This window comes from Spea bombifrons, chromosome 7, assembly GCF_027358695.1.
Source record: "Spea bombifrons isolate aSpeBom1 chromosome 7, aSpeBom1.2.pri, whole genome shotgun sequence".
NCBI lineage: Eukaryota > Metazoa > Chordata > Amphibia > Anura > Pelobatidae > Spea > Spea bombifrons.
Window position 1 is genome coordinate 43,511,197 of NC_071093.1, and position 27,981 is coordinate 43,539,177.

The following is a 27,981-nucleotide window of genomic DNA, read 5'->3' on the forward strand; positions in this document are numbered from 1 at the left end:
TTTGTTAATCGGGATACCAAGGGTGGTCTTTGCACAAACTTCTGAGTTTTACCCCGGGAAGTCCTCCTGCCTTAATCAACTCCTCCGTAATCTGGCATGCTCTGGAGCTCCATGTTCGGATGGAGTTGTACTGCGGTACCAGTCATTCGGATCTGCATTTGCTTTGATATGATGCCCCGTGGAAAATGCCCCGATTTCACTGTGATTTGACTTGAGGATCTTTGTGAATGGGAGTTGAGAAAACTCAGTCTTCTGGTTGGATCAAAACAAACCAACGGGGGCTTTTAATTTGCACTTTCTGCTTTGCACACTGTGAATGTCGCAGGATCGTTATGCACTAAAGATTTGTGAGCTAGACGTCTCACGTCTATCCCCTGCACTCTTTGTAAATATAAATTTGTAAGGCTGGTATAAAAATAAAGGCTGACATCTATAGTTAGGATTGTTTGAAGGCTCTCGCCATCCAGGCAGAGCGAGGTTCTTATTGTCTATTTATTCCCTCATTTCGCGGTTGCTACATCTTGACCGGTGCTGGTGACATCCATTTCATTATCAAGCTAGTGTGAAGAGACGGTGCTACTCCGCATAGGGATCTTACAGCTCAGTCTCTCTAAATGGGGTCTGTCTTTGAGATTCCAAAAGGCGTTCTGGAGGAGACTGGGGGGGCTGCTGGAAGTGATACACGTCGCTTCGGCTGTGACGATGACGTATCTCAGCATCAAACCTTTTAATAAACCAGGAGAACGTCAGAGGTGGTTTGGGGTAAGTGGCGGAACGCTCGTATTATAAAGAAAGAAATATTTAAATATAAATAATGTTAAACATCTACAGCTGAGATTTTTTTCTTACTATGATATTAAACATTATCTAGTTAAAAGCAATAATCAGATCACATTTCAACAGTTGCACTAAAACATTCAATTTTCATTAACTTTTATTTGTTTTTTATTTCTTCTTTAAATGTACGCATGATCCAGAAAGAGGTAGAATTGAGCATCGAGGGAGATGTGTTTTAGGGGGGTCTAAATGAACAGGTCCTGTTTTGCAGTAAAGATATATATTATTTATATATACGGTACATTTATTTTCAGGTGTGACAGCGTGTTTATGTGCAGGACACCAATTCACTGCAAAGCCAACACCTATTGACTCTGGCGCGCGACTTAAAGGTTCAAAGGGCAGCGGCAGCCGTCAGATGTGGCGGCCAAATGCAGGTGAAGTTACAGGTAACCCCTTGCAGAACGTTGTCTAAACCCTATCTGCGTAGGCACAGTGTTGTAGTTATTAACCTAATGGAGGGTTCAGCAGAGCTGCTGGTTTAATTAACCCGTAGGGGGACACGAGGGGAGATTACAATTCAGAAAGCTGTGGTCCGAGGTATTTAAAGCCAAGGATATAGCTGAACTTGCACCATACCCGGTACATCTGTTCCTCCTCCCGCCCAGGCCCACGATAGGCGACCGGAATTAAACGGAAGACGAAATGAATTTTCACTATGAGAGAACGGGCAGAAGACCTGAACATTTAAACTCCCTCGTGCCCCTATACGTTATGAAGGGCCAGCTCAGCCCGTGTTGTAAGAGAAGCTCATTAGATTTGCCCCTTGTAATATTACTGATATTGTTCAAGTCTCCTATAGACCCCCTCTTTAGTAAGCTGACCCAAATAGATAAAGCGGTTCTCCCAGAGGACGGATGTTACAAGAGTCATTAACAAGCAGCCAATTCCCTTCGAATCATCTACGCCCCGGACCGTGGATATTGTAACTTTGTGACGATAAAAGAAGTTGACAAACAAAGGAGGGGAGAAAAAAAAATAATCAAACATCCTACAGTTACTGAATTAACAAAATCAATTTTGTTATGCAATCAAATCAACACTCATGACCTTCAGACGCGTTTAAATACATATTAGCACTGTCCCCACAAAGCGGGATCAGATCTTCAGACCAGAAGGCTCCAGGTGAGTACTACATTATTTGAGAATGTCCATCAGCGGTTTGTAAAAGGTGGTCTTCTGCTTCGTTATAGCCCCTACAGGCATTTGCCTTTTTAGATTCTGAGGACCGGCCCCTGCAGACTCAACGAAGCACGGCCCGATAACGTAGGTTTCCTGAGCTGTAGAACGGTCCTTCCGCGCCATGATGGCTGGCAAACCCTTTGAGGATCCTGGGTGTCCCAGACTCACCACTTAATGTTCAGACCCGTGTTTACTTTCTCCACCGCGTGGTACTGAGTGTGGAGAGTCTGTACGACCTGCGCAGAGTCACGGCCCCCAAGCCACCGCTCGTAGAGATGCTGAACAGCTCTGTTCTCCTCCGGAAGCTCAGGCCTCACCGTCTCGTAGAGCTGCTCTACCCGCTGCAGAAGATCCTTACTGGCTTCCCCTTCTGCTCTGATCTGCCCTCCACCATTTAAACAACCTGCAAGAGACCGATCGCAAGTCACAGACTGGACTTCTCAGCACTTCTAGCAGTAAACCACTCTGCTGACCCGCAGCCACATTACAGTAAAGTACCTGAGGGACACGCCATCACCTCCACGTAGTGATAAGTACAGCGGCCTCGTTTTAGCTTTTGGACGAGGTTCTGAATGTTTCGAAACCCGTAGGCCAACGCAAACTGCAAAACCACTTTCCCATCCTTCTCCAACGTCACCTCCTGGAAGTCTTTATTCCTAAAATTAAGAAACAAAATGCTTTTATTCATTAATAATTACACATTTCACATTTCAAGCTTGTGGTTGTTCATATACAGCCCTTGGCATTGAAGCCATTATATACTAACGTTTCACCGAGACAGCGGTCACCTGTGGAATTTGGGCTCTAATAAACTTCATGTAGTGCAACTCGTGTAGTGTGGCAGATAGATGAATACACAAGAACACAACCCAAAGTGAAATTTGTTTGGGTTCCAGCAAAATATGAACAAAAAATCCCCTTACTTTAAAGGCTTGTATGTAATGTGATCCACGCGGACGCCAAACAGTTCCTGGGCCGCGTGTTTAAAAATGTGCTCCAAGTATCCGCCTGATCCGCCGCCTCCGTGTCCGAGCGGCTCCTCGTCCACTGCGCTGCTGAACCTGTGACATAAAGGATCCTCATCAAATCACCAGCGAGGAGCTCTCGCTAGACCCAGCGGAGCTTTCCTGCGAGCCGCCACGGTAGCTGGTGGTAGCAGACTATCCCAGACATGGCCGACGGAACATAAAGTACAGAAGAATTGATTTCAATATTTATGAATTATTTTTAAGAAAAACGTATTTTAAAGTAATTGATTCATCCGGGAAATAAGACTATTTAGATGCTATAGATGCCGACGAAAAAAAAAAAAGGCTCTATAAGCAACTTGGTTTTCTGAACGATCGTCCTCTGCAGTCGGATGCTCCAGCGAGATAGGAATACGATTAGAGGCAAGTCTCACGGCTGTCAGACGCTAACGGTCTGCTGACTCATTATTCCTTATCGTATATGCTTTAAACACATTGCTACTGTATATTATATCCCCGAAAGGCTCATTTTGAGCAGCTTTGTGTCTGTTGGCTCCTTTCAATAACCTGCAGAGAAGTCCCCGTGTCAAACGAGCTCAAAAACCAGGATATTAATTCCCTGCAAGGCCGTTAAAGTGTTAACGCGCTAACAATATCACACAGCGATGTGTACAGCTTGGTGGATCAGTATCCAAATTTCTGGACCACAGCCGATTACCTTTACAACGACAGACGGGTACAATGCCACCGCATAGTTAAAAGGCTGAGATGCCCATGTGTCACGGCCACCAAAAGCCGCACGATCATTGGCCGCGGACGCGAGCGGGAATAAAATCATGATTTGTGGAAACATTTTGTAAAATGAAATTATCACTTCGCCTAAAACTCTATTTTTGCTTCCCAGAAAGTACGTGTCGTTAAGACTCAATACCTAAGACGTATTCCATCCACTGTTAAAAATCTTAAAAAAAAATAAAAAAATTAAAAAAAATAAAAACATTGGCCCTTTTGGTTTGTGAAAACCCAAGTGATTTTTAAGCTCATACAAGAGACATGTCGGATAACGTTAAATTAACCGCCAATACTTACAGTGTGTCTAGGGGCGAAGAACTGACCTCCGATAACGACACTCGCTCCTGCTCCAGCATCCGCATGACCTCGCCTTTAAAACACAATAGACGACTTAGTCTCTGAAAACGCACAAAATTCAGAAGTAACCGGGTTCCAGGAGACAGAGCGCTAAGAGACGCTTACCGGTCGTAATCACGCAGTCCACGTCGCGGGTCTCATACTCCTGGCTAAAGAAGTCTGGTCTGGAGGCTTCCAGCTTCTTGTCGTAACAGGGCATGACTGTGACGTGGTAGATCTGGTCGGGTTTTAAATTCTGCGACGAAAAGGTAAAAAAATGGTACAAAATGACAGCGATTGGCAAAAAAACAACAACAAAAAAAAGTTATGGTATTTCCATAAAAATCTAGCTTTAGACCAACAGGAGAGAAATGTTTACCTTTTCACGCGCAAAGTGACTCTTAACCAGGGACCCCATCACTTGCTGCGGGGACTTGGTGCTGCTGATGTACGGGATAATAAAACTTCCATGAGTTTTCTCTGCATAGCAGATCCATCCTGGAGAAAGAAGAAACGCTATGAATTCAGAGAACAAGGCTCATTAACATCCATCAGTGGCCAGTACGTCTGGTAATCTGTTCATAATCAAGTTCGAACGATCATAATCACATGACATCATGCACATTTTTGGCCCTGGTTTCTCCTGCCGTATAATAAACTCAGAGCCCATTCCAAAAGCTGTCCCTTTCCTCATTTTCAATGGTAGAAAAAGAATGAAAACACGTTAAAAACAGAGCTCTAATCGTTATCGAAACATAACAGCCCACCGGTATTACGATACCGCTATTCTAAACCTCCTAATTCCCAGACTCGGCAATGAAAGAATTTCATCGAGGCGCTTTGATGACATCACACAGGTCCGTGGCGGGTCACTGGCGTACCTGGACAGGCTGAAGCCAGCATGGGGAGAGTCTTTTCCTCCTTCTGTCGCTTGAAGCGCTTTATGAATTCTTCTTGGTTCTCCAGGAGGCTGAAGTTCCTCGAGAAAGTGGTGTCGAAAACATGATGGACTCCTAGCCAAAATAAAAGGTTTTTATGACCCCAAAAGTTCACACAGTATTGTCCAAATTCCAATGTTTCTCACAAAAAACAACTTCTAGCGTTATTAGGGTAAGGATGGACCCTCACCCAGCTGCTTGAAGAAGGCAGTCAGCTTGTGCGCCGTGTCCGAGACGCTCAGGTTAAACTTGGCCGCGAGGGACGCCCGAGACTGCGGAGACACAGAAACGACAACCAGCTTGTGTTGGGAGGAATCTTCCGTCTGGGGAGAAACAAAGAGACATCAGCGCTATATGCGGAGGCTACATGAACGTCACATGAGTTTCCCATAACATGATGGGGCCGAGTCTTGTGAAAATATTTCAGCTTCCAGAACATTCCAAATGATTTAAACTTTGACTTTCACGTTAAAATGAACTTTGGAACGTAAAGAAAAAATTATTTATTTATATATATATATATAATGATCTTATGGGGGGGGGCTTTGTGTACAGTAGTGTGGGGGTAGAATTGGGGGTCATTAAATCAGCGTACATCTTTAGGAACATGTCTCATGATGCTCAGTGAGCCTTAAAGCAGTATGGGATATGTAGTCCACAAAGATGTGCCCCATTGGAACCAGTTCCTCTTCACAACTTGCGCAACACAAGCACTGTACTTTTTAAAGCTCTTCTGATCGATATTTGCTTTTACACGACGCACGTAGCCCAGGTACTGAATACATTTATAATGAATTAAAAATTCTGTTGAAAAATCATAGAATGGGGCATTGCACTTGTTGCTATGGGAACTGCTCCACATCCACCTCCATGCAGCAGAACCCAGACAGAATCTCTCAAAGTAGTCTGGATGTCTAAACACAATGAATGGTTAACAGGAATATTCCATCGGTTGACACGGCGATTACTCCTAACTTGGCAACTTTGCTCCAGATCTGCTCCGGTTTCGCCTTCATAAATACGTCTCTAAACGCATTAATATAAGTCCGTCATGCGCAGGTTCGGAAACCCGCAGGCGGCGCACAAACCTCGTTCAGACGCAGGACTTTGTATAACTCCTCGTGGCTCTGCTGCGAGATCAGAACGCTTTCCGCAGACGTGACGCAGCCGCTGCAGGCCAGGCAGTCGTTAAGCGTAATCTTTGCCTTTTCCAGTTTTTCTGAGGTTCCGTCCTGCGCGGAAACCAAGCAAAAAAATAAAAAATAAAAAAAAAAGGCAAATAAATAAAGCAAAGAAAATACAGAATTAAAAATAAAAATAGAAATAAGTTTAGCATAAAGATATTCAGTCATTGTTATCCAGTCTATCCCGTTCGCTGTCCATGATGAATGTATATGAATAACGGATTTCGGGGAGAATGTAAGCGTTTTTGATCCTCACGTCAGCTGACCCGGATCTCAGGGTCTCAGATGCCCGGGGGCCGCTCTGTGATGAAGCTCGTGTTGAGAATTAAAGCAACAGCCTCAGAATCCCTGAAACGGGGGTAATACGCTGCGAAAGCAGAACTCTCCAAAATCAGGAAAAACCCACAAAAATAGAACATCAGCCCAAACTTATATATATTAAAGTTCTGTAATTTGTGGGGTCAATTCCCAGCATTTTAGTCATTGACACGGAGTGACTGACAGGTGTCACCGGCCACCCGACGCCCTCCTGTAATTAAAAGCTGTGACCGTCCCTTTAATTGGTTGTTTTACATTAAATTACCCCCAAAAGGGCTTTTAGACAACTTCTCACCTGAGTGATTTGAAAATAACTTCCGTCATCTTCAATTCGGATCTTGGCTGCCGCCTTCCCCGGCTTCTTCTCAACCTTAACGGGCTTGATGCAGTCCTGCAGATGGGACACCGCAACAAAAAGAACTTTATTAACAACGACAAACAGCGAGGCCCCACAAGGGGTTAATGCTAAATCCCGAATAAACCGAGACCAGTAAAGAAGAACACAAAGCGAGGCAACGATTACGAGATTTTAATACAGAGGGCAAAAGGGGAAGAATCAGCAGCATTAGATAAACACGGAGTGATGCCTGCTGCGGCAGTGAACAGGTTAAAAGGCGCGCAGACCCCAGTTACGGTAGAAGTGCTGGACATTAACTACTTGAATGCCAGGGGGCATGGAAGCGGGTCAGGTCTCCACAGGACGGAGTTTCGTTACCCGGGGTAACCCTTACCGGGAATCTCTCACCCACCCCTAGCAATAAACAGACCCGCTCCTCCACCGAAACCCCGGACTAACTGACCTGCGAGGGCCCGATGAAGTCATCCAGGTCAGTGAGCTGCAGCACACCGGAGAAGTGAGACGCCATTTCCGCCACACTACCGCAAAGCGCGTGATAAAGTGGCAGGCCGCGTCGCGAAATTGACGTACTAAAGCCACACCGCCTTAAAGTGCAGTGAAATGCGCATGCGCTTTATTAGCAGATGCCATTTCTTACGATGGCATCAATATAGTTGTAATTACGGCTAATACCTACTTTATTCAGCTGACTGATTTACGTTTTAACGGTAGCCATAAAGATTACTTGATGTAACGTGGCTGCAGTGACGCCCGTACGGTGAACCGACTTTACGCATGGGCGTCTAAACCGGGACGCCTGTGTCGGGGGCGTGGTAATGGGTGGGCCCTGCAACTGAAATGGGCGGTTGAGGGGTGTGGCCACCTGTCCATCTTACAGGGGGCTGCCAGAGAGGTCTGTGTTAGAAGAACACTATCTCTGGTTGTGACTGGATGAGTTTGTTGTGGAAGAACCTGACCTGCCGGCCCAGGTCTCTAAGTGCTCTAAGGGGTCTGTTGGGGCCAATAGAGGGACGGGCCCTGTCAGTTACAACCCTTGCAGTTACGCCAACAGCTAAGCAACAGCCAGTTACACTCTGAGCTCATGGACCACTGAGTGCGCTGAGCCCACAGACTCGTGGCCTCTGGTGTGGTGGGGCCCACACTCACAATCAAGTTCACTTTAGAGGAAATCAGAATGTTATCCAATAGATTCACTGCTTACAACTTCACAAAACGTGTTAGAAAATCTTTTATTTCTGTTACAAGGTAACAGTCATCGTTTTCCAAGATGGCGACAGGTGGACCAACATCCAAGAAGTTGTCAGTCACGTCACTTCCTGTCTCTGATTGGGGATGAATGACCTCATAGTGCACGTCATAGATGTGTTCCGTGCGGTGGCTTCAGACTGGCAGAAACCAGCTAGGTAAGCGTTTAGCTGGAAGAAGGAGAGAGTGCTGCAGCAGAGCAGAAGCGAGAGTCGTTACAGACGTGCTTTTCATTTATTTGTCCCACATTTTGAGGAGACATTCATTACTGAATAAGGTAACAGGAACAATGGAAATAATAAATGAAAGTAATAATAAACTGCATCTTAATCTTCTCTCCGCTCTACTTACTGGTGTTTGTAAAATGCGTTGGGGTCATTAATTGATGTTTCCTGAGTGGAGAGAAAAGACGTTTAGATTTGGGTAATTGTCTGGCTTATGTGGGGCAGATTTTCACTTGTTGCCAAAATTGTTCTCCAACTTGTCTTATTATTCTATAGGTGACAGAAAGATGGAGGAAGCTCCGCGGCCACTTCGGCCCGTTGTCAGATTTGATCATGACGCCCTGGAGTTCCAGGTGTTCAGAGGGTAAGTCTCTAATTTGGGTATCGGTAGGTGCGAAAAGCTCTGCTTGGGGGTAATTTACATTTAAAGCCCAACTGGCCTTATATTTAGATATGAATGAGGTTACAAGGAAATAGGCGGGGGTTGGCTGTCTCTAAGTGGGGGCTGGGACAGGGTGTGGCTTTAATGTGGCCACTCCCATTTGCTTCCCACGATTCCACTATAAACGTGTGAGTGTGGACCCTTTCCTGAGTGCAGCACCGCATCGATCATGGCAGCCGACACACTGCGTGCGATTCTAACTCTGTTTTATTGTCTCAATACAGATACAGATGGACAAAATTGTCCTGGAAGGGATGGAAAAAGAGCGAGGGGCTCTGGATCCCAAAACGGCAGAGGAACGCTCTGAAATTCAAACGCCAACCAGCCAAGCCACGGCCCGCTGGACGGAGAGTCTACTGAGTTCCTCCTGATTGACATCTGATATAACTGGAACTGTTTTCCAGAATATTGCGTTTAAATATAATCTCTTAAAAAGCCAAAGAAATGTATTTTTTCACAATAACCTTGGGTTCATTCGGTATGAAGTGGAGATCAGAATCCCAATCAAAGGCTGGAAGTTCTACGTCTCAATAAACGATTCATTAAAATTAAAAACATATTGATATATAGTGTAGTATTTAAATACAACAAAATGTGTGTTTTTTTATTGATTGTGCTCACAGATGTAAAATAAAAGCAATCTCTTTTTTATTTGTAGTGTTTATAATTTTGTGTGAAAGGGAAGTCACACTGATTGGCTTGCGTCCGGTATAGGGTTAAGCGCTAGGTATTTTCTTTTATATTTTAATATAAACCCCGTTACGTTACTCATGCTGTTGTTCCCAGAAATGCACCGTCGGGGTGCAGAGAGTTTAAATGTCCAATGGGTTTCGTGACGCACCTCCCGAGTGGACAAGCTCAGGCACGAGGCGAGAAGACTACACGAGTGACACGGAGCCTTCAGAAACCTCCTCCGAGACGCTCAGACATTCTGTATCTCCCAGCACTTGTCCCAAGGGTACCTGCGAATGACTCTTCGATAATCTTCCTTATCTTCAGCCCGCCTCGACCTCTGACCTGCCTGACCACATTTCCCCCCCTACTCTTTTGTATTTGACATTTGGGGGGACACCGATTATTATTACTCTTGGGTGATGTCCCCTTAAACTCTGGGAATCGACAAATACCCAAAACATTTACTTTATAAAGCATGTCGGACAAACAAGTGAACGGGCAGATTTCTTCTTGCATGGATTCATCCTTATTTTTTTTTTATTAAAAAAAAACCTCATTTTGCAAAACAACTCATTCCTTTGCCATCATCTCTGAGGTCCGGGAACCTTACCTTCCCATGTCCCACCATAAATCTATTGGCCGCAAAAAAGTAACATCTCCAGCCTCTTATTGGTGGAACGTATTACGGCAGGACACACCGAGGCACTCGATAATGGTCAGCCAATGTGAAAAAGAAAGACACAAAATTTACAAAAAAAACCAACCTTTTTATATATTCAAATGCATTTTATTAATGGAAAATATATTAAAAGCATTTCTGATCATGTAAACATAGTTTGATTAGGCATAATTATCATAAAACGTTATTTTGTAACATCTGATTATGTAAACATATTTTAATTGTAGGTTAGGTGAATTTCTGATAGGACCAGTGATCGTTTAACCTTTCTGCATGAAATTTATATCTCCTTCAGCTGGTGGGGTCGTGGCCCAAGGGCAGATGGCGGCGGACGTGTTGGCCGCATCTCCTGGTGAAATGCCGTAAGGTGGCAAGACTGGTGAAAGCCTTGGTCATAGATGTTGAAATGTTTCATTTCTTGCTTGGATGACACTAGTAGATGTTCAGGGAGACATCTGTGTCCTCCAGAAATGTATTCAGTGAATAAAACGTGTGAAATGTGTTTGTTACGGAAGGAACTAGGCGGAAGAGTGGCTTGTTGGAAAACTATCAGTACGTAGAATGCATTCTGCTTTATTTAATGGGAAAAAAACGATATTTCCATACTGGTCCTGAAGAAGGTAGTCCAAACACGTTTAGAATGTTGGTCTACTGGAAGGTATAGGAACCTTTCTATGGATTAATGTTACCTGTAAAAATTTGGGATTTAGGGAAATTTGTTACATTAATCTGCTGACATTTCTGGATCTGGACATTTTTCTGGATACTAGTTCTAACAACAATTCTGAGATGTCAATTTGTTTCAATTTCTCCGATGAAAATTACGTAATAAAATCATGTGATTTTTTTTGTCTATATAAATAGAAATACGAGTTCAATTTTAATTGAAGAATTTGTGCATTTTAGAAAGCAGAGAATAATTTTAGTGTGCAAACATATAGCTGTAGTGCAAATCTTTAGAGGTATATGTATCAGAAGCAGGCACGTGTGGTGTTTTCACCGTCATATTTTCTCAATGCATTTATATTTCAGATGGGTCCTCGGTGAGGGCCACAGTAGTAAGTGCTGCATGGCTTTGAATTCCTAATATAATTATTCCACAAAGCCGGAATTGGAGGTAGGAATGTTGCTAAGACAAATAATTTTTTTCTAAAATGAAATATTAACAACTCTTCATGAAATAGTGGTGAAATATCTTGATATTTTTGTTATTGAGGTATTGTGGTGTAAGGAATGAAAATATTTGGCTAAAACCCCCCGAAATGGTCGGAAGTTTATCTGCACTCACAACAATGCTGAATTTTGTCTTCGTAAACATCAGTGCCTTCATAGACTTTTCATGAAGTCTCGATCACTGAAGTACTTCGCTGCCGTTGGAAGACAAGATTTGTAGGATATTTGCAGATATGTGCGTTGATGTGCGAATAGGACGAGCGATTATAAGAAAGGACTGATCATTTGAACCACGAAGGCCGCTGTGCTAAACAGTAGAATGGATGAAATATGACACGGTGCGGCTCCTGACGGTTGAGTTGCTGAAAAGCGGACAAAAAAGAAACACGTGACTTAATCTAGAAAAGAACGGCCAAACAGCACCCATAACTTAACAAAACACATGCTAAAATTTAATAAAACAATGAAAATGTCCCAATTGTCTTTTTTTTGCTACATTGTTCAACAATGTATCGTAAATAGATCTGGTAAAAATAGCAATTTGAGAGAAGACCAAAAAGATAATGTTTTTTAGGCCTTTATTGCCACAAAAAGATAGATTTGAAGATAATTCTAGAAGAGAGAACGGAGGTCCCTATCCATAAAAATACACAGGCCCTGTAACACCTGTATCTAATGTGCTAAAGTGTTATCTTTCATATCGCTTGGACTTAAATATCTCTTTAGAAAGTTTTGGGTGGTTCACTTACCTAGATCGAGAACAATGAAGCCATTTGGAGTGGGTTCTTTTACTCCGGCCGGTAGGTTGAGGCCCAAGAGGTTGACCGCGGTCTGTGTGTTCATCGCGACCCAGCCTTTAATGAGATCGCTGCTGGCTATTGAGCTCAGGTCAGCCACGTTCTGTCCTAGGAGGTCTTTTATAGTGCTGGCAGCCAGATTCTGCATTGTTTGTGAAAAAAAGAAAGGTTCGGGTCAAATTCATGCAGGCTCAAGGGGCAACAGCAACGTCAACCGAACAATAAATCATATCCAGACACTCAAACTAACGCAAAAAGACACACACATTAACATACCTAGACACTCAAACTAACACAAAGACACACACACACTAACATACCCAGACAAAGACACATGGTCACACACTAACATACTCAGACAGACACACTGACATACCCAAATACACATGTCGCACACTAAAATGGCCACACACAAACATACCCAGAGATAGACACATGTTTATACACTGACACACACACACACACACACACATACTAAAATACCCAAAGACACATGTTCACATACTAAGATACCCGCCACACACATATTAACATACTCAGACAGACACACTGACATACCCAAAGACGCATGTCGCACACTAAAATGGCCGCACACAAACATACCCAGACGCACACACACACATACCCAGAGATAGAGACATGTTTATACACTGACACACACACATACTAAAATACCCAAAGACACATGTTCACATACTAAGATACCCGCCACACACATATTAACATACCCAGACACACACATAGTCCCATGCCGTCACGTACTGCGATGTTACATGACCCTGCTCAACTCAAAGAGCTGGAAACTTCCGTAGTAATAATACAAATACAATTTAAGCAAAAAAAATCATTTTTTGTATTACATACTATTGTATGTCGGAGAATTTGCTGGGCGATAGCAGCAGATCAGTGAGATTTATATAAATTCTCTGGAGGATTTGCTGGATAACAATGAGATGCACTTACCTTCACTTCCTCTGGATTCAGCCCGGCAAATACATTGATATCCATGTTCGGGGAATCCTTTGACAACTGAATTAAATCAGCAGCCCTCGCCCCACCTGCAACAGAAATGGTGTTCAAACTTAAGACCCTCTTGACCGCACCTCAATAAATAATAATTGAATTCTATTTTTTCTTCTGTTTGTACACTACTCAACACCATACTGCACTATATTTAAAGGAATAGTTTTATTCCCACGTTTACCCCAAAACCCATGCCAGCATGTTTTTGTAAAGCATTAATTGCAAACATTTAAATCTCATATTACTTTGCAGTTAATACATAGTCCAAGTTTAACTACAAAGTCTTTATAAGTTATGAGTGTAAAAATAAGTTATGAGTGTCTTATCATAAACTGAGACGTTTCCGTGTATTTGTAGGGACATGACTATGAATGGTCTACAAGAAAAAGAGTAAACATTTCGCTCTGATGATAGTGTTTCTATAAATCTAAATGGGACAGCATCCCAGCAGAGGTGGTAGAGGTCCATATAGTAAGGGAATTTAAACATGAATGTGATAGGCATATGGTTTTGAATCTAAGACACGACCAATGACTGATTAAGGTTTGAGGAATAATGAACTGACTAAGTTTGAATGGTCCCTTGATTTGTTATTTGTGGTTCCTGGAACCTCCGGCACCGTGTCTCTTACCTATAGCAGGCTGAAGAAGCAGGTAGTAGGCATATTTGGAGTCAGCAAATGATTGGTAGGCAGATTTGAGTTTGCTAAATAAGATATTCTTGTTGGTTTGAGAACAGGTGGATGTATCCATTGGCACCGTGCTGCTTCTGAAATAGAGAATGTTTTTCATTGAAATAGATTACCAGGAACAATGCCTTAAATGACTCTGTGTACATTGTTGGCACTATATACATAAAAGGTAATGATAAAAATAACAATGGCCATGCCATGTGTTGGGGGACTGGGGATCTTATCAACCCCAGCCTAGCTCTGACCTGAAATATTGCCAACTGTCCAAATAATTATTCCTAAAAATCACATATTATTATTATTGATCAGCTGGCTTTATTATTTATCTGATTATTTATCAGTTATTATTTATCAGGTGGGTTTCCTAAAGTGTAAAAAAAGGGCAAATAAATGAGTTCTAATCACTATGGAAACTCTTATTTGCTCAATTTGCATGCTAGCCTACCAGCAAAGCTAATGCTGATGGTACATCGATGACATACCGACAGAAGACTATTTTTATCAAGTGATAAGATGTAGAAGCATAAAGGGCTTGGGAATTCTTTAAAATACTACTAGTATTAAAAATGAATGATCTATAAACATAAGTGTTAGTCAAATTAAGAGTGAACAAATGTTAGATCTCTCAGAAGGAAACAATTCATATGCACAATACGGACCAATCTATCAATAAAAGGTCTTACCCTATAGCATCACTGCTAATTCTTCCAATGTTGTCCCCACTTAAGCTGCAGACCTTTGGTGCCAGGATGGTTAGAGTGGTACCATCTAAACTGGCCCTAGGTTGTTGTAGGTAACGAGAGACCAAAGCATTGACCTGCAAATTCCAGAAAAAAAAGACTGTTACAATGTTTAGGTAAATTTGCTCCGTGCACAGATATAAGGGGCACGTGATCATCAGCCCATATGCAAATGAGCACCCATATGCAAATAAGCACATATGAGTCAGAGGAACATCATATGTTCAGTGAATCATATTTAGATAGAACAATAGTTCCATAATTAGTTCATAAAGTTCTAAATGAGGAACGGTTGTCATGGAAACCTATGGAATATCGCTATTGATTGTTCCACATGTGCAACGAGATTGCTCTAAATATGATTGACGTGTGCTGTTATGAACACTATGTGGGTGCCCACATATTGCATAACCACATTAGTGTTACCTTTGTATCGTTACTTTCCCAGGACCCCTTTTCGATCAGAGATGATAAGGTCTGGAGTCTTGTAATGTTCCACTTGGCAATTTCATCAGTGCTATACATCCTAGCGATATTACCGAGCTGGAGGAGATAATCCTCTGGGATACCATTAGTGAACGCCTGTGTGAGGAAAAGCAAGGTGAAAACCATTTATTTTATATCCTTTTGCAGGACACACACGGCAGAACCCGATCTGCTAGTCCAGCGGCATGGAAAGTTGTCTTCTAGTGACCCACTGGGCATCTGCTCGGTGTGCCAGATGGCCAGTCCAGCCCTGCTGCCTATACCTTGGTATATCCCGGCTCCAGCTACCCGGAGGCGTCCCTTCTCGGGATGCGGGTAGGTAGGCAGTCACGGTGACGTTGGTGACCCCATTGGCGCCGGTGGGTGCTCCTGCTGACTTTGCAGGCAGTCCGCTAATGTTAATGGGCAGTTCAGCTGACATAGTGTGCGGGGCTAGTCCCACACGCATTGAATTGCCGAGGTTGGAAGGGAAGTTGGCGAAGAGTGCTCCCATGACCCGGAGAAGCGGCACTTCATCTGGAGAGCTCCCAGGTATGCTGCTGCCCACTCACTTTCTGTCATGCTTTGAGTGTGCCTGCTCTGGCTCTGAATGTCAACGTCGCAGCAAATATTAAAGATGCTCTTCCACTTGCTCAAAAAATAACCGAGCACTAGAATATGCTCATTTTATTATTTCCTTAATTCTTTTTCAATCACATAGACACCAAACAGTAATTTTTAAGATATATATATATATATATATATATATATATATATATGTCAAGAATTATGTGAAAAGTAATTAAATAGGAAAAGACCAATATATTTTTTGGTGGTGAGGCTGCATAGGAATTAGTAAGTGGAACAGCACCTTTAAATCCCTTTTTTTATCTCCAGACTTACCACATCCAGTTTTTTCCTCAATACAAGAAGCTGGCTGTCATCAAAAGCCAGTGATCCAAGAGTGTCCAGGTTATCGACCATTACGCTGGCGTCCAGACAGGTCTCCAAGGCACTGCTTGGGTAGCTGACGGCGATGAAATCTTTTTGTTTGACTATTATGTCTGTAGTGAGGTTGGTACAAGATGCTGTATGAAGGCATCAGAGAAACATTGATTAGTATTTAAAACCATGACCTCCAATGCTTTTAAAAGACAAAAAGTCACATATTGTTCGCAGTAATATAAATGTTTTTGGTTTTACGTCGGAAATAGATTTTCGGCTCATCTTATTTTTGCAAAAAGGTTTAACAGTCAACTCACGCAGTGCTCGTGTGCTAATCGGCGACTCCTTCAGCTGTTTCATGATATACGAGAACGACGTCTTATATTTAATTTTAATGTTGCCCAGGAAATTCGGGAAGAATTCTATCTTCAAAGCCTGTTAAGCAGAAAAATCATTAAATTATGGAAACAAAGAAGAATTACGGTATTCTTTAAACAGGGAATGTATGTATATTCAACAACAATTACATGCATTTTATTTTAGTAGCCCTCTTCATATGTGGAATTAAGTAAACATTCTTTCTTCTTCTGAACAGCATAGTAAAGAACATAAAGAACATGAAGATAGTTAAAGCTCTTCTTTGTTTCTTAAAGGTTGTGAGATCTGTGGTCAACGAGCCACGATTTAAAGGAATCTCTAGGCATTGATATGCACTGATATGTATATATAGTCGCTGCGTAGTCCCTGCATAGGCTCCACGAACGCTGCGGACAGAGGTTTGTTCGTTTCTTTCAATGAAAGCTCTTTCTTCAAGCAGTCAATCAGAGGCAGCAATTATCAGACCATGGTCGAGGAGGGCATCTGCAGCAGCAGGGCTGCAGCTTGGATGCCAGTTAAATGCTTTATTTATTTCTATTTTTTTCATTTTTGAGAGTACTTTAATATACATTCTTCTGTACTGGGGTGTCAGGGACAGTAAATGTTCCTTTAAGCACAAGTGTATCAGGCATCATTTTTGTGGATGTATGTGCTGTAACAGGGAGACCCCAAGCGTTATGAAGCAGTTATAAGTGACATTGTAGTACCATGGGGAGCTGCTGGAGAGTAGAGGTACTCAGGATACTAGCAAGATTTCCAATTTCTTTCAAGGTGGAGATTGTCCAGTTGCCTGGGTTCCTGAAAACAAACAAACCATAAAAAGTTGGTTAATTAGAGATGTTCTAGCGCATGGACCATAGTAGACCTACTATTCATACGGCACGCTGGGAGTTATGGGCCTTTCTGGTGAAAAGAGATAAAGGACGTTAACCCATTAATATAAAATTAAAAGAAAAACACAAATTATGCCTCTGCCTGGAAATGTTGCCCCCTTGATGAGTATAACTATTTACCACAGACAACAAGAATGCATACCCATTTATGTTAATAATCTTGCTGTTTATGGCTGGTTTTTGCAAGTCGGTAAAGGAGGAGCAGGACCTCAGAACCGTTAATATATAGGGGTCTGCTGCAATGATTTCAGATGCTGTCAGATCACAGGCCAGGAAGCCCAAAGTCTCCAAATTGTCCTTAGTAAGCGTGCCGGAAATTTTCTGGAGAAAAAATAAATTAATTAAAAATGATGTCATCCATACAGTTTTTATGACAGTTTGAATGTGGAAAAAAATAAGGTTATTACTATAAGAACTGTAACATAGGGTGCGCACAAATTGATCACTAATTATACTGATCACCCCCCTCAAATAAAATAAAAAAAATACATGTAGGTATCTGTAGTACAACAATGGCATAATCTAAAAGTTTTTTTTAAATAAATAAAAATGTCATGTTAACAACCAAAGGGTTTAGTAAATGAACTATTTTTTTTAATTCGTTAGCGTATGATGTCATTTCTACTTGTCCACATTTGCTGTGATGAGTTGTACAACTTAGCAAACCCACCTACTGTCCCAACCATACTAGGAGCTTATTATTCAAGCCGTGATGAAGAAGGCTGGGGGCTCTAAAATTATCAATATGCCCTATATTTGCACCAGTGAAGGAAACCTATGAAAAAAAGGAGTCTTACCAGACAGGTCTTTGCATTGGTGAGATGGGTTGTACGTATTGGAGATGTTCTTGGCAGCAGGTCAATATTAGACTTTCCCAGAAGACTGAAATAATCCTTACAATCTGGTAAAAATGTGTTGGAACTGGAACTATAGGAATTGAGAAAAATAATTCAATGTCCAGGATTTTGGTTAACCAAGGAACACTTTGAATTTGCTTTCAAGATTCTGGATTTGGAAGCTTACTAACTCTATCTACTTCAACCCAGGCAGCAACCCTTCTCATGTGCAAGTAGAAGACTCCAAGCCACACCATCAATAAACCTCCCCAGTATGATTAAATAAATATCCCGTAATACCAGTTTAAAATATTTATCCGGCTATTTAACATGTGTGGTACTGATTTCAAACACAACTTGAGTATTTAATAAAAGAACATTACCCAATGAAGAGAAGGACATCACTTGGATAACTTTTAAAGTCTGTTGAAACATCTGTGTTTGTGAGTCGCTTTGTGGCGCAGCTTAGCTAAATAAAGAAAACAAATGGCTCTGTAAATATTACATTTCTTTAAATCCAGAAATGAGAGTTTATTGGTGGTAACTGGTCATCTGTTTTGTTTTGGATTTACAGTGTCGGAGGATTTGACTTCTACCTAACTCCAGACACTTCAGTAGTGGACCATGTCACACGAAGGTCGGTAGGACAATCGTAGACAATCGTGGACAATGTTATCTGTCCAATCTGTGTTTAGTATATTTTAAACCAAATTAAAATTACACAAAATAGCCAAATCATATTCCCACTCTTCTGTTTTCTAATTATTGAGGAACCATCCTATAATGATGGAACATGATTGTACTAAACTTAAGAAGGGCACTGGACTGAGATGAAAAAGAAGAAGAAACCACCAGTTACGCTAGAGAAGTCTGGGTTCTGACTAAAAAAGAGACATGATTCTTCACAGTGAGGGTAGTAAAGTTCCGGAATACACTATCAATAGAGTTGATTTTACCTACTATGTAGGGTTTTAAGAATGAACAGGTTTCCTTTGTGGCAAAAAGGAGTTTTTATTGTAAGTGTATTAATGTAAATAATGTTTAGTTATTACTCATGGAGAATTTTTTCCTCCTTTCTGGGTGAATTTGGCATGGACGTAAGAAGTCATTTGGATCAATGCAGTTTTGGAAAGGTTCAGTCACCTACCTGGCTGCTTTGTAATGTCACATTTTTCATGGATTTTATGAGACTCTGAAACTGACTGTTGTTTAAACTATTAGTAGCGCCGCAGGTGAATCCTTGTAGGATGTTGACGGAGAGGCTACAACAGACAAAAAATAGATTCTTTGAAATAATATCAGAATATATGTATCCTGTATGCCACAGAAGCAGGACACCATGGGACATTCAATTGTGGGCTATTCAATAACTTGGGCATATAGAAAAGGCACCTATGTGTATTCTAGTTTCTCCTACATTATGGAGCCTCTTAGGGTAGACTCACAGAACCTGCTTTGTTGGAAGCCCCACATGACATCTGCTAACAATTTACAACCAGCCCACGTCGACCTGGATGGAGCCAGCCAATACCAAACACCCGGCATGGCCTCCTCATCATAATCTTCCCGGTCTAATCGTAGAGGCCATTAAATCGAGTGTTGTGTCCCATGGCCCAAGCCATATGGGATCTACTGTGCTCATTACTTCTTGGGCAACAGGTCACCTTCCACTATGGCTATTAGGCCTCATTCTAGGGGGGGACATCAATGTCATTGCCTTGGTATCCTGTATTGTTTTGACATAGACACCATTTTCACGGGCTGTTGTTATGGAAAATCTCCTAGAATGTAATATTTTGTGTTTAAGTCTATTTGCTATGAGATGAGTACCGAACTTGTATGTTGTGCTGGTTAATTACAGGATTCAAATTGTAGCAAGGATATATTGCTAAAGGACTGTCTGCACACTCTTTAGGACTTACTTGGAGTAGTCTGTAACATTATCCATTACTTTCTGGAAAAAAACTTGAGCCTAAAAAATATATATAACAAAAAAATAATATAAAAATGTATACATTCCTCAATTATGATCAATGATAAATTGTTCAAAATCCATTTACTGATCTGTGAGCATGAAATTCATACAGAAATGTCAGTCCTATGCTAACTGTTATTATTATTATAATTATTATTATTATCTTTTATTTATGCAGTTCTTCTTACAATACATTTATTCAAGGGGTATGACAGGACTAGAATTGACAGACTAAGACAAACCGATACATGAGGTGGAGAGAGCCCTGCTCGCAAGCTTACAATCTTGAGATCAAATCATAAACAATTCTGCATTGAAAACAAAATCATTTGCTCTCTGGAAGGAAACATCTTAACTGACAAAATAAGCAAAGTCTAGATACCTATCAGTCAGCGAAATGCATCAGCTAAAACACAGCCACTAAAATCATGTTATTCCTATGCTGCTTAGATTTTCAATGCTGGATTATTATATACCTGATGTTTAATGAAGACCTCGATACTTTGAAGGGATGGCTTTATTGTTTATGTGTGAGAATCATGATACATGACATCCAGGCTCATCCTCACCTGTTTGGACTTTGTCATATTTGTTCCCTACCCGGCTATTAGTTTCATTAGCATTACCTGGCTGGTTGTCCATTTCATCTGGCCAAGTTCTTGCACGTTGTTGATGGACATGATTAACCTCGATACAGGGATTTCACTTGCCAGGTTAGCAGGTACCACCTGGAATATGTTTTTTTTGGAGGCCAAAGCAACCTGTATCACCTAAAGGAGAAGGGGGTAGGAAAAGCAAAATGTCAACATTTTTGTTCCTGTGGTACTTTCATATTGTATAGTTTCATAATTGTGAGTGAAGACTGTTAGGTTCTTGATAGTCTTTTTCAATTATGAGTGATTTTAATCATTATACCCCCCTGATCCCCCTAACTGGAGCATGATTACCCGAAAAAGCAGGGCAAAATGGCAAATTGGTATGACAGCTTCTGAAAATCTGGATTGTTTTGCTTAAAATGGTACACTTAGGAGGTATGTATGTAGGTTCTTGTCAGTAGCATAACAACTAGGGTCGCAAGGATTGCAAGTGCGATGGGGCTTGCCTTTGTAGGGGGGCCCGGACAACCCCAGCGACCATTTGTCTGTCATTTCCAAAATGATTAAGATGGGGGCACCTAAGGGCAATTTTGGCACCGGGCCCTGTGGTCTCTAGTTATGCCCTAGACTCTTCTCAAACACCTACTCTGCTTGCATTAGCAAATAGTATCACAATGTATTTCTATAGATACCAACCTGTTGCACAAATCTCTGTCTTAATGTCGTTGTTGCCTGCTCCATGTAACTAACAAATCTCGTGTTATTAGCCAGAGCTGAAATGTCTGCACTTGTTAGATTGTCCATTGTATTGGCCTCAAGACCAATCACCAAACTACCGAGAGATCCTAGAGAAGTGGCATTAATCTAGAAAAGAAGAAAAAAGTTGGCAAGGAGAACATTTTTTCTAATTCAAAATATTATTTTCATTGATCTTTTCTACACCTAAAAACCAATATCCTTGTTTTACCGTAAATCCGACTTCTGTTATCTTCTTGACCACAGAAGACGCTTGAGCAACGCTCCAGGTCTCAATCTTGGACAAGGTTGGTAAACTCTGCTGCAGAGCGCTCCCAGTGGTTTTCTCTATTATTGCAGTGGGTGACAGTGCACCAGCTAATGAACCGAGCGTCCCCAGGGTCTCTGCTGTGAATGTACTCACTGAAGAAAGCAGAGATGCCAAAACCTGAAAAAATAAAGAAATGAGAAGTTTTCTAGATATTATACCCTTACACTATGTATACTATGTATATTGTATATATATATATATATATATATATATATATATATATATATATCCAAACCTCCTGCACTCAGTCCATCAGTGACATCTTATAACACAAACCCAGGTCCTGTGCTGATTGGCTATATATATATATATATATATATATATATACACTATATGACCAAAAGTATGTGGACACCTAACCATCACCCCTATATAAACTTGCTGCTTCACTGTCCAGTAGAAACTGAGAGACTGGACAGTGAAGTGCTGAAGTAAGTAGCGCGTAGTACACACACACATATATATATATATATATATATATATATATATATATATATATAAAATGTTTGATAATAGTAATTATAATAATAATAAATATTAATGATAATAAATACGAAAAATACTTACATCATTTCCTAGGGTGATGTTGGATATACTACAGTTCTTTAGGATATTTGCTGTTGCCAAAGCCTGACTTTCACCGACTGAGCCGATGTTTAGTTTACCAATTATGTAACATAAAATTTTTCTGGGAACTCTGTGAAGAAAATAATCACAAAAAGTCACGTAAAATATATTACTAAAGCTCCTCAGATGCCACGCCTCTTAGGCCATTTCAGATGTTAAAAGTGAAAATGCTTTGTTTTGTTTGCAGCTCTTTGCTTTTTTAACTGAAATGAATTCCACCACAGGGAGAAATAATGCTGTAAATATTCTTACACAACATGGAGGGAAAAGAAAGGAATAGGAAGGAGCCAATCAGAGCAGACTCTGTGACCTAAAGCCACTCCCACTCTTCCTGCCTGGCTGCAGAAGGATGCTAGAAGCTGTTCTGACTGGATTTTTCAGGTAATGTACATGCCTTCTGTAGAGCGGCTATTTTGCTGGGGTCTGACAGCCCCTCATATTACCTCAGAGCACGCAGGCCACACAGGTTATGAGAGGAGCAGCTCAGGCTAACACAAATCAAATAGGCCTACTGAGGAAGGTGCACCACCTGGGGGCAAAACACAGTATATTGGGAACCAGGCAAGCAGTGGGGCCCAGCCTACCTGATCTGTAACATATCTCCTCATTGGACCTAATGTTCAGTACCTGGGACTTGGGGCCTCATGGCCTGCTATCCATGTCTAGGGCCCTGCAGGCTTCCTGGGAATTTGTGCCCCCTTTTCTCCTGGATATTGGGGCCTGTAGCCCTATTGCAAGCTAAAGGTGAGTAGTGTGAGAAGCACGGGGCAGGGTAGTGGGGGAAGCATGGTGTGGAATGGTAGTTGGGTCTTGGAATGGAATGGGGCAAGGGGACTTTGTTTTTAAGTTTGATCAGGCCCACAGATTTCTGACAGCAGCCATAAATACAAGATGGGGGGATGAGGGCCTCATACCTTCCTGGTGCCCTGGAGCAAACTTGTGATAATCATTTTTTTTTGTATTGACAATAACACAAAGAAAACTTTCTTTTTGTAAATAATTATGCTAGTTTTGTCGCTCTGGCGAAGTCAAACACTCCATAATACTCGGTGACTCTGACTGGACGTACTTTGTTAACGATATAGATGGATCTTTCGATGCTATTAATTCTGAGAAGAATATCTTTAGCTCTTCAGAAAGGTTCAAACGTTCTATCAAAGCCAAGCAGGTCTGATCCACTGAAAAATCTTGAAGCTGTCAAACACAAAATGATGCTCTATAATTCAAAGTAATCCTCGCCACCATTCAATGAAAGAGTTAAGGGTTAACATTAAATATTAACCCTGTAATGGGTACATTAAAGTTATCGCTACTTAAATAAGCATAATGTACAGTATAGTTGCCCTAATACCGTATGTAAATTTACCTAAAAAACTCACAACAAAATGAAAAATATTAAAAATAAAAAGCCTTTCCCGATGTATGCTAGGAATAATTCTTTACAAATGGGGGTTATGTAAATAGTAATGTAACATTAAACATTTATTAAAATATCTAAAAAATGTTCTATTCAGTAATATTTTTAGCTTTTAATTTTTTTTTTAAATTCAATAATTTCTTTTTCCGGGATAATTAGTTTAAACTAGTCTTCTATGTAGCTTTAAAGATTTCTAAGTGGAAGTCAAATAGTTACCAGAGTCACATTATTAGTAAATAATCTTAGGTCCTCAGGCGTGCTATGGGTCAAATAGTCTCCGAGGTAGGTGAAAATCCAGGAAGCGGCACCTTCATCAGAGCTCACATAACACCTTGGCTTTGTATCTGATAAGAAAAAAAAATGATATTCGTGACATTTGCATATTATACTAGTATCTAGTGCACAGGGCCACCGCTGGCCACCTTTCTCAGATATGTCAGATTCCCACAAACAATACAACAAGTGCATAGACGAATAATGTAAAATATACCAGCTAGACTACTGGACCCAAGAGGAATCTTACAATGTAATGTATAAATGTCCAGATGCATTTGGCGTTGAGAACACTCTCACCTGAACGCAGTAGATATGTCTTGAAGACACTGTAGATATCTTGATGAGTGCTGGTGGTATAATTCCAATAGTGTATGGACAAGGCGTTGACCCTAATGCAGAATAGAAACAACAGTTTAATCCGTTCATTTATAAGAAAAGAAAGCTAGCATTTATTTCTTCTTTACGATTATAGAAAAGAGTGATTTTCAGAGACTCACAGATTCTTGTAGAAACTGCAGCTTGCGTTGAGAACCACCTCAACATTCAGGAGTTTCTTAGATATTAGGTGCAGATAGTCAGAGAATCGTTTGCTAAGCCATGTATCTAGTTCTGATCCACTGAGAGACTCCAAAGAATTCAGGAATGTTGGCCACACAGCCCTCAATACAGCCTCTGTGGTTGCGGAGCTCATGTTGACCTGGTAAGAATTCACAATTGTTCATAGATGTGATCTAAGTGATTTCTAATTACAAGCCAATTCAAGACACCCATGATGTATGCTATTGAGGGGTGGTTGTTACATAATATCAGCTACTCATGACCCTAGATCACCTTTCTTTAGGGGCATCATCAGAGGCAAAAAAGGAGAGGGGATAACTTTGTTCCTTATATACCCTAACCTTTTAACAGCTACCCAACTGACTGGTGAATGGGGTATTATACCCCTACTAGTTGTTTTTATTTTTTTGTAATGGCGAGTTATAATTAACTAGTATTTCTTTCAAATCCAATAAAGAATTCCTACATTATTAAAGACATTCTTATACTTTTCCTGGCCAAAGTCTCTGATTCCTGTAATGAATATGCCCATAACAGTATATACTTCAGCACGACTAGTTTGTGGCAAATTTCCACCACCTTGTTTATTTATCAAAGTATACTTACTGTCTTCAAAAGGTCCATTAATACTGACAAGTTACTGATTTCAGTGTAGTGTGACAATATAATTTCCCAGTGAATACTGCTTGTGTCTTGGTTGAGATAGCGTAACAGCTCATTTGGTAGCAACGTGTTTAGTTTCTGCAGTAAAGAAAAAAGTGGTTCTTTGTTAGATATGGAGATACAGAAGTTAGCGTCAAGATGGTGCCTTCAGGACAACATGCTGGGTTTGCTTCTATATCTGTATTTAACTATAAAAATGTTACAGTTAGCAGAATTGTTGGAACAGCACATTTTTGATAGTTTTTGGAGGCATAGCTACAATAGAGGTTTGTTCTGAATGGAACATCAGTGGAGCTGCTTAAAGAACCTCCTTGTGGCGGTCAGCTACAGAGCATCACTAGGTGGCCACACGGGAGCTGGAATGGAGCTCTGTGCTACAACACACAAAGGCTAACACTAAATTCTAACACATACTTTTGCTAATACCATACACTAACACACTCACACTAACTCCATATAACACTGTAACTCCAGTAACACTGTACAGTAGCACCAGGGGAAAATTAGCAATGGGGCATTTAACCCAGGTTCCCTGGTGGCAAGTGTCCCTCACTTGCTGCTAACTTGCAGAGCAATTGATGTATTTGTTTTCACTGTACATGGCTCTTTACTTGTAAGGTAAAGGTAAAGGTTCAAGTCACTGTGTAAGGTTCCCTCTCCAAGGAAGCTACAATAGAAATATTCTGCAGATAGGAAATGGAGTGTCTGTGTTTATGACACTGTGTATGCATGAGTGTATATTTATGTAGTGATATCTCTGTATGAATGCATGTGGTTGGGGCTATTAAGCCTATTAAGCACATCTGTGCATCTGTGTGAATGCATGTCTTGTATGTCTATTCATATTAACGTAACAATACAAACAAACGGAAATAGCTTCCAGGACAGTTGTAAAGATTTCTTTTTATACTGCATAATTTGGTGTCTTGGTTATTTTTTCACATTCAGTAGCTGTCATAACATTCATGAAGCTTTGTGAAAACAAATTTTTTTTTGCATGATGGCCCCCTTGCATTGACATATCCTGGCCTAGGTTAACTAGGCCGGCAGATACAGGGATGGCAGTCCCCCTGCTACAAAACTGGGGAGAAGATCGGCCTCTTGGGTGATGAAGCCCCCTGTGTCCCACTGCACAATGGGCCAGTTACAAGGACGATATTTGATCTCCTCAACTAGCCTATTTACACGATGGAGGCTGTGCCGTCTCAGCACAGCCTCCATGGACTACGTTAAAAGGTGCTGCACGCTGGAGTACATATACATACTTATGCAAACTTACTCTAACACCATACATATACTGTATATATATATATATATATATATACACACTTACTTCCATGCCCAGTGCAGGTCTCCTTCCCTACCTGCCGCTATTTACCCACTAAATAAACATAATGAAAAGATACCTGTGAGAGCAGCCCAGATTGAATCAGTGACACCAGCTTTTCTGAATCCAGAATGGCAGAAAAAGCCATTAAATAGTTGTCAACGAAAGTTTGAAAAGTTTCATTTTTGCCACACATTAACATTGAATCTGTAACAAGAAAAACATGAGAATGCTTTGTCTTTTTAAATAAATACATTTACACATAACAGTTAAAATTAAAGTAAATGTCTTACAAATAAAAAATATTATCCAGAAATTGCTCATAGGCATCAATTGAACATTACAGGGTAGGATGCCCAGAACTTTCCTTTTTAGTTTTGCATGTCATAAATAATCATATTCAATGTTATTTTAAAAACCCACTCTAAATAATTAAATGAATACCCAAGGACTTGAGAAAACACCTACATCCCTTGCATAGTGAAAAAAAGTAAAAACAATACAGTAGCAGACCACATATCTCCTGTATCATTCCGACAATTAGAATCTGGTGTCTTGCACTAATTTGCTTTTTCACCCAAAAATGCTGCAAAAAGTTTTTGGGATTACTTAAAAGATTGTTTAAAAACTATGTTAACAGCAAATTGAAGTTTCATTGGCAGCTGATTCTATATGTCTACTATTCAAGAGAGGACCTACCATTAGAAGATGCCTTCTTGCTTAAGTATATCTTAATGAAGTGATTGAAGATATCCTGTCTGGTGTCTGCTGAAAGTGATCCATAAACCAAAGAAAATCCCTTCACACTGTTGGAAAGAACACATACAGATAACGCTGGTAGATATCGCATTGTTACATAGTTTCCGGCAGTATGTTCTGGACGACCTTTTTGTCGTCCCTTCTGTAAAAAGCCACTTAAGGAGTAAGACTTACATTTCCTGGTAGGAGGAACAGGTGATGTTGGTTGGCAGAAGCTGAAGATGAGTTTCGTTGAAGTAAGGAAGCAAAACCACCAATTGATTTTGGAATAAGACTGCCCAGTCTTGTGTTTCATAAGAAACAAATTTGGAATTCAGATTCTCAAGAGTGATAGTCAATAGGATCTCTTTCAATTTTGTTATTTTTTCCACTGATACGTTGGCCTAGAGAGAAAGTAGACATTCTTTAATTGTCTTTGCATCCAGAACACACTTCAGACTTTTTTTGAAATTGATACCTTCACAAAAAGATACTCATGAAATCAAAAAGCATTATGTTTGTTCAATCAACCAAGCTATTTGTCTTTTACCTCTGTTGAAGCAGACGTGATGGCTTGGACATATTTAGTAATATTTTGCAGTTCTATTTTACTTAAAAT

At 40.8% G+C, this 27,981-nt stretch overlaps 2 protein-coding genes across 2 annotated transcripts; both read right to left on the reverse strand.

The window, feature by feature from the left end:
* Window positions 1-1,834: 1,834 nt before the first annotated feature.
* CIAO3 (cytosolic iron-sulfur assembly component 3) lies at window positions 1,835-7,457 on the reverse strand. Its single transcript, XM_053470651.1, has 11 exons — window positions 7,356-7,457; window positions 6,851-6,946; window positions 6,142-6,285; window positions 5,244-5,376; window positions 4,997-5,128; window positions 4,495-4,613; window positions 4,242-4,371; window positions 4,077-4,149; window positions 2,943-3,080; window positions 2,518-2,675; window positions 1,835-2,422 (listed from the first exon to the last, which is right to left on the reverse strand). The coding sequence occupies exons 1-11, from the start codon at window positions 7,419-7,421 to the stop codon at window positions 2,184-2,186; spliced, it is 1,428 nt and encodes a 475-aa protein (XP_053326626.1). The 5' UTR covers window positions 7,422-7,457; the 3' UTR covers window positions 1,835-2,183.
* A 3,923-nt stretch (window positions 7,458-11,380) lies between these two features.
* LOC128502265 (mesothelin-like) lies at window positions 11,381-27,944 on the reverse strand. The gene is made up of 26 exons (XM_053472025.1): window positions 27,913-27,944; window positions 27,324-27,430; window positions 26,704-26,831; window positions 25,241-25,375; window positions 24,574-24,773; window positions 24,374-24,465; window positions 24,017-24,144; window positions 23,453-23,577; window positions 22,324-22,453; window positions 21,658-21,873; window positions 21,387-21,554; window positions 20,721-20,864; window positions 20,042-20,091; window positions 19,267-19,381; window positions 18,503-18,588; window positions 18,081-18,210; window positions 17,426-17,604; window positions 17,098-17,188; window positions 16,330-16,447; window positions 15,971-16,155; window positions 15,029-15,184; window positions 14,546-14,679; window positions 13,803-13,939; window positions 13,112-13,206; window positions 12,101-12,290; window positions 11,381-11,713 (listed from the first exon to the last, which is right to left on the reverse strand). The coding sequence occupies exons 1-26, from the start codon at window positions 27,942-27,944 to the stop codon at window positions 11,616-11,618; spliced, it is 3,369 nt and encodes a 1,122-aa protein (XP_053328000.1). The 3' UTR covers window positions 11,381-11,615.
* Between the last annotated feature and the right edge of the window lie 37 nt (window positions 27,945-27,981).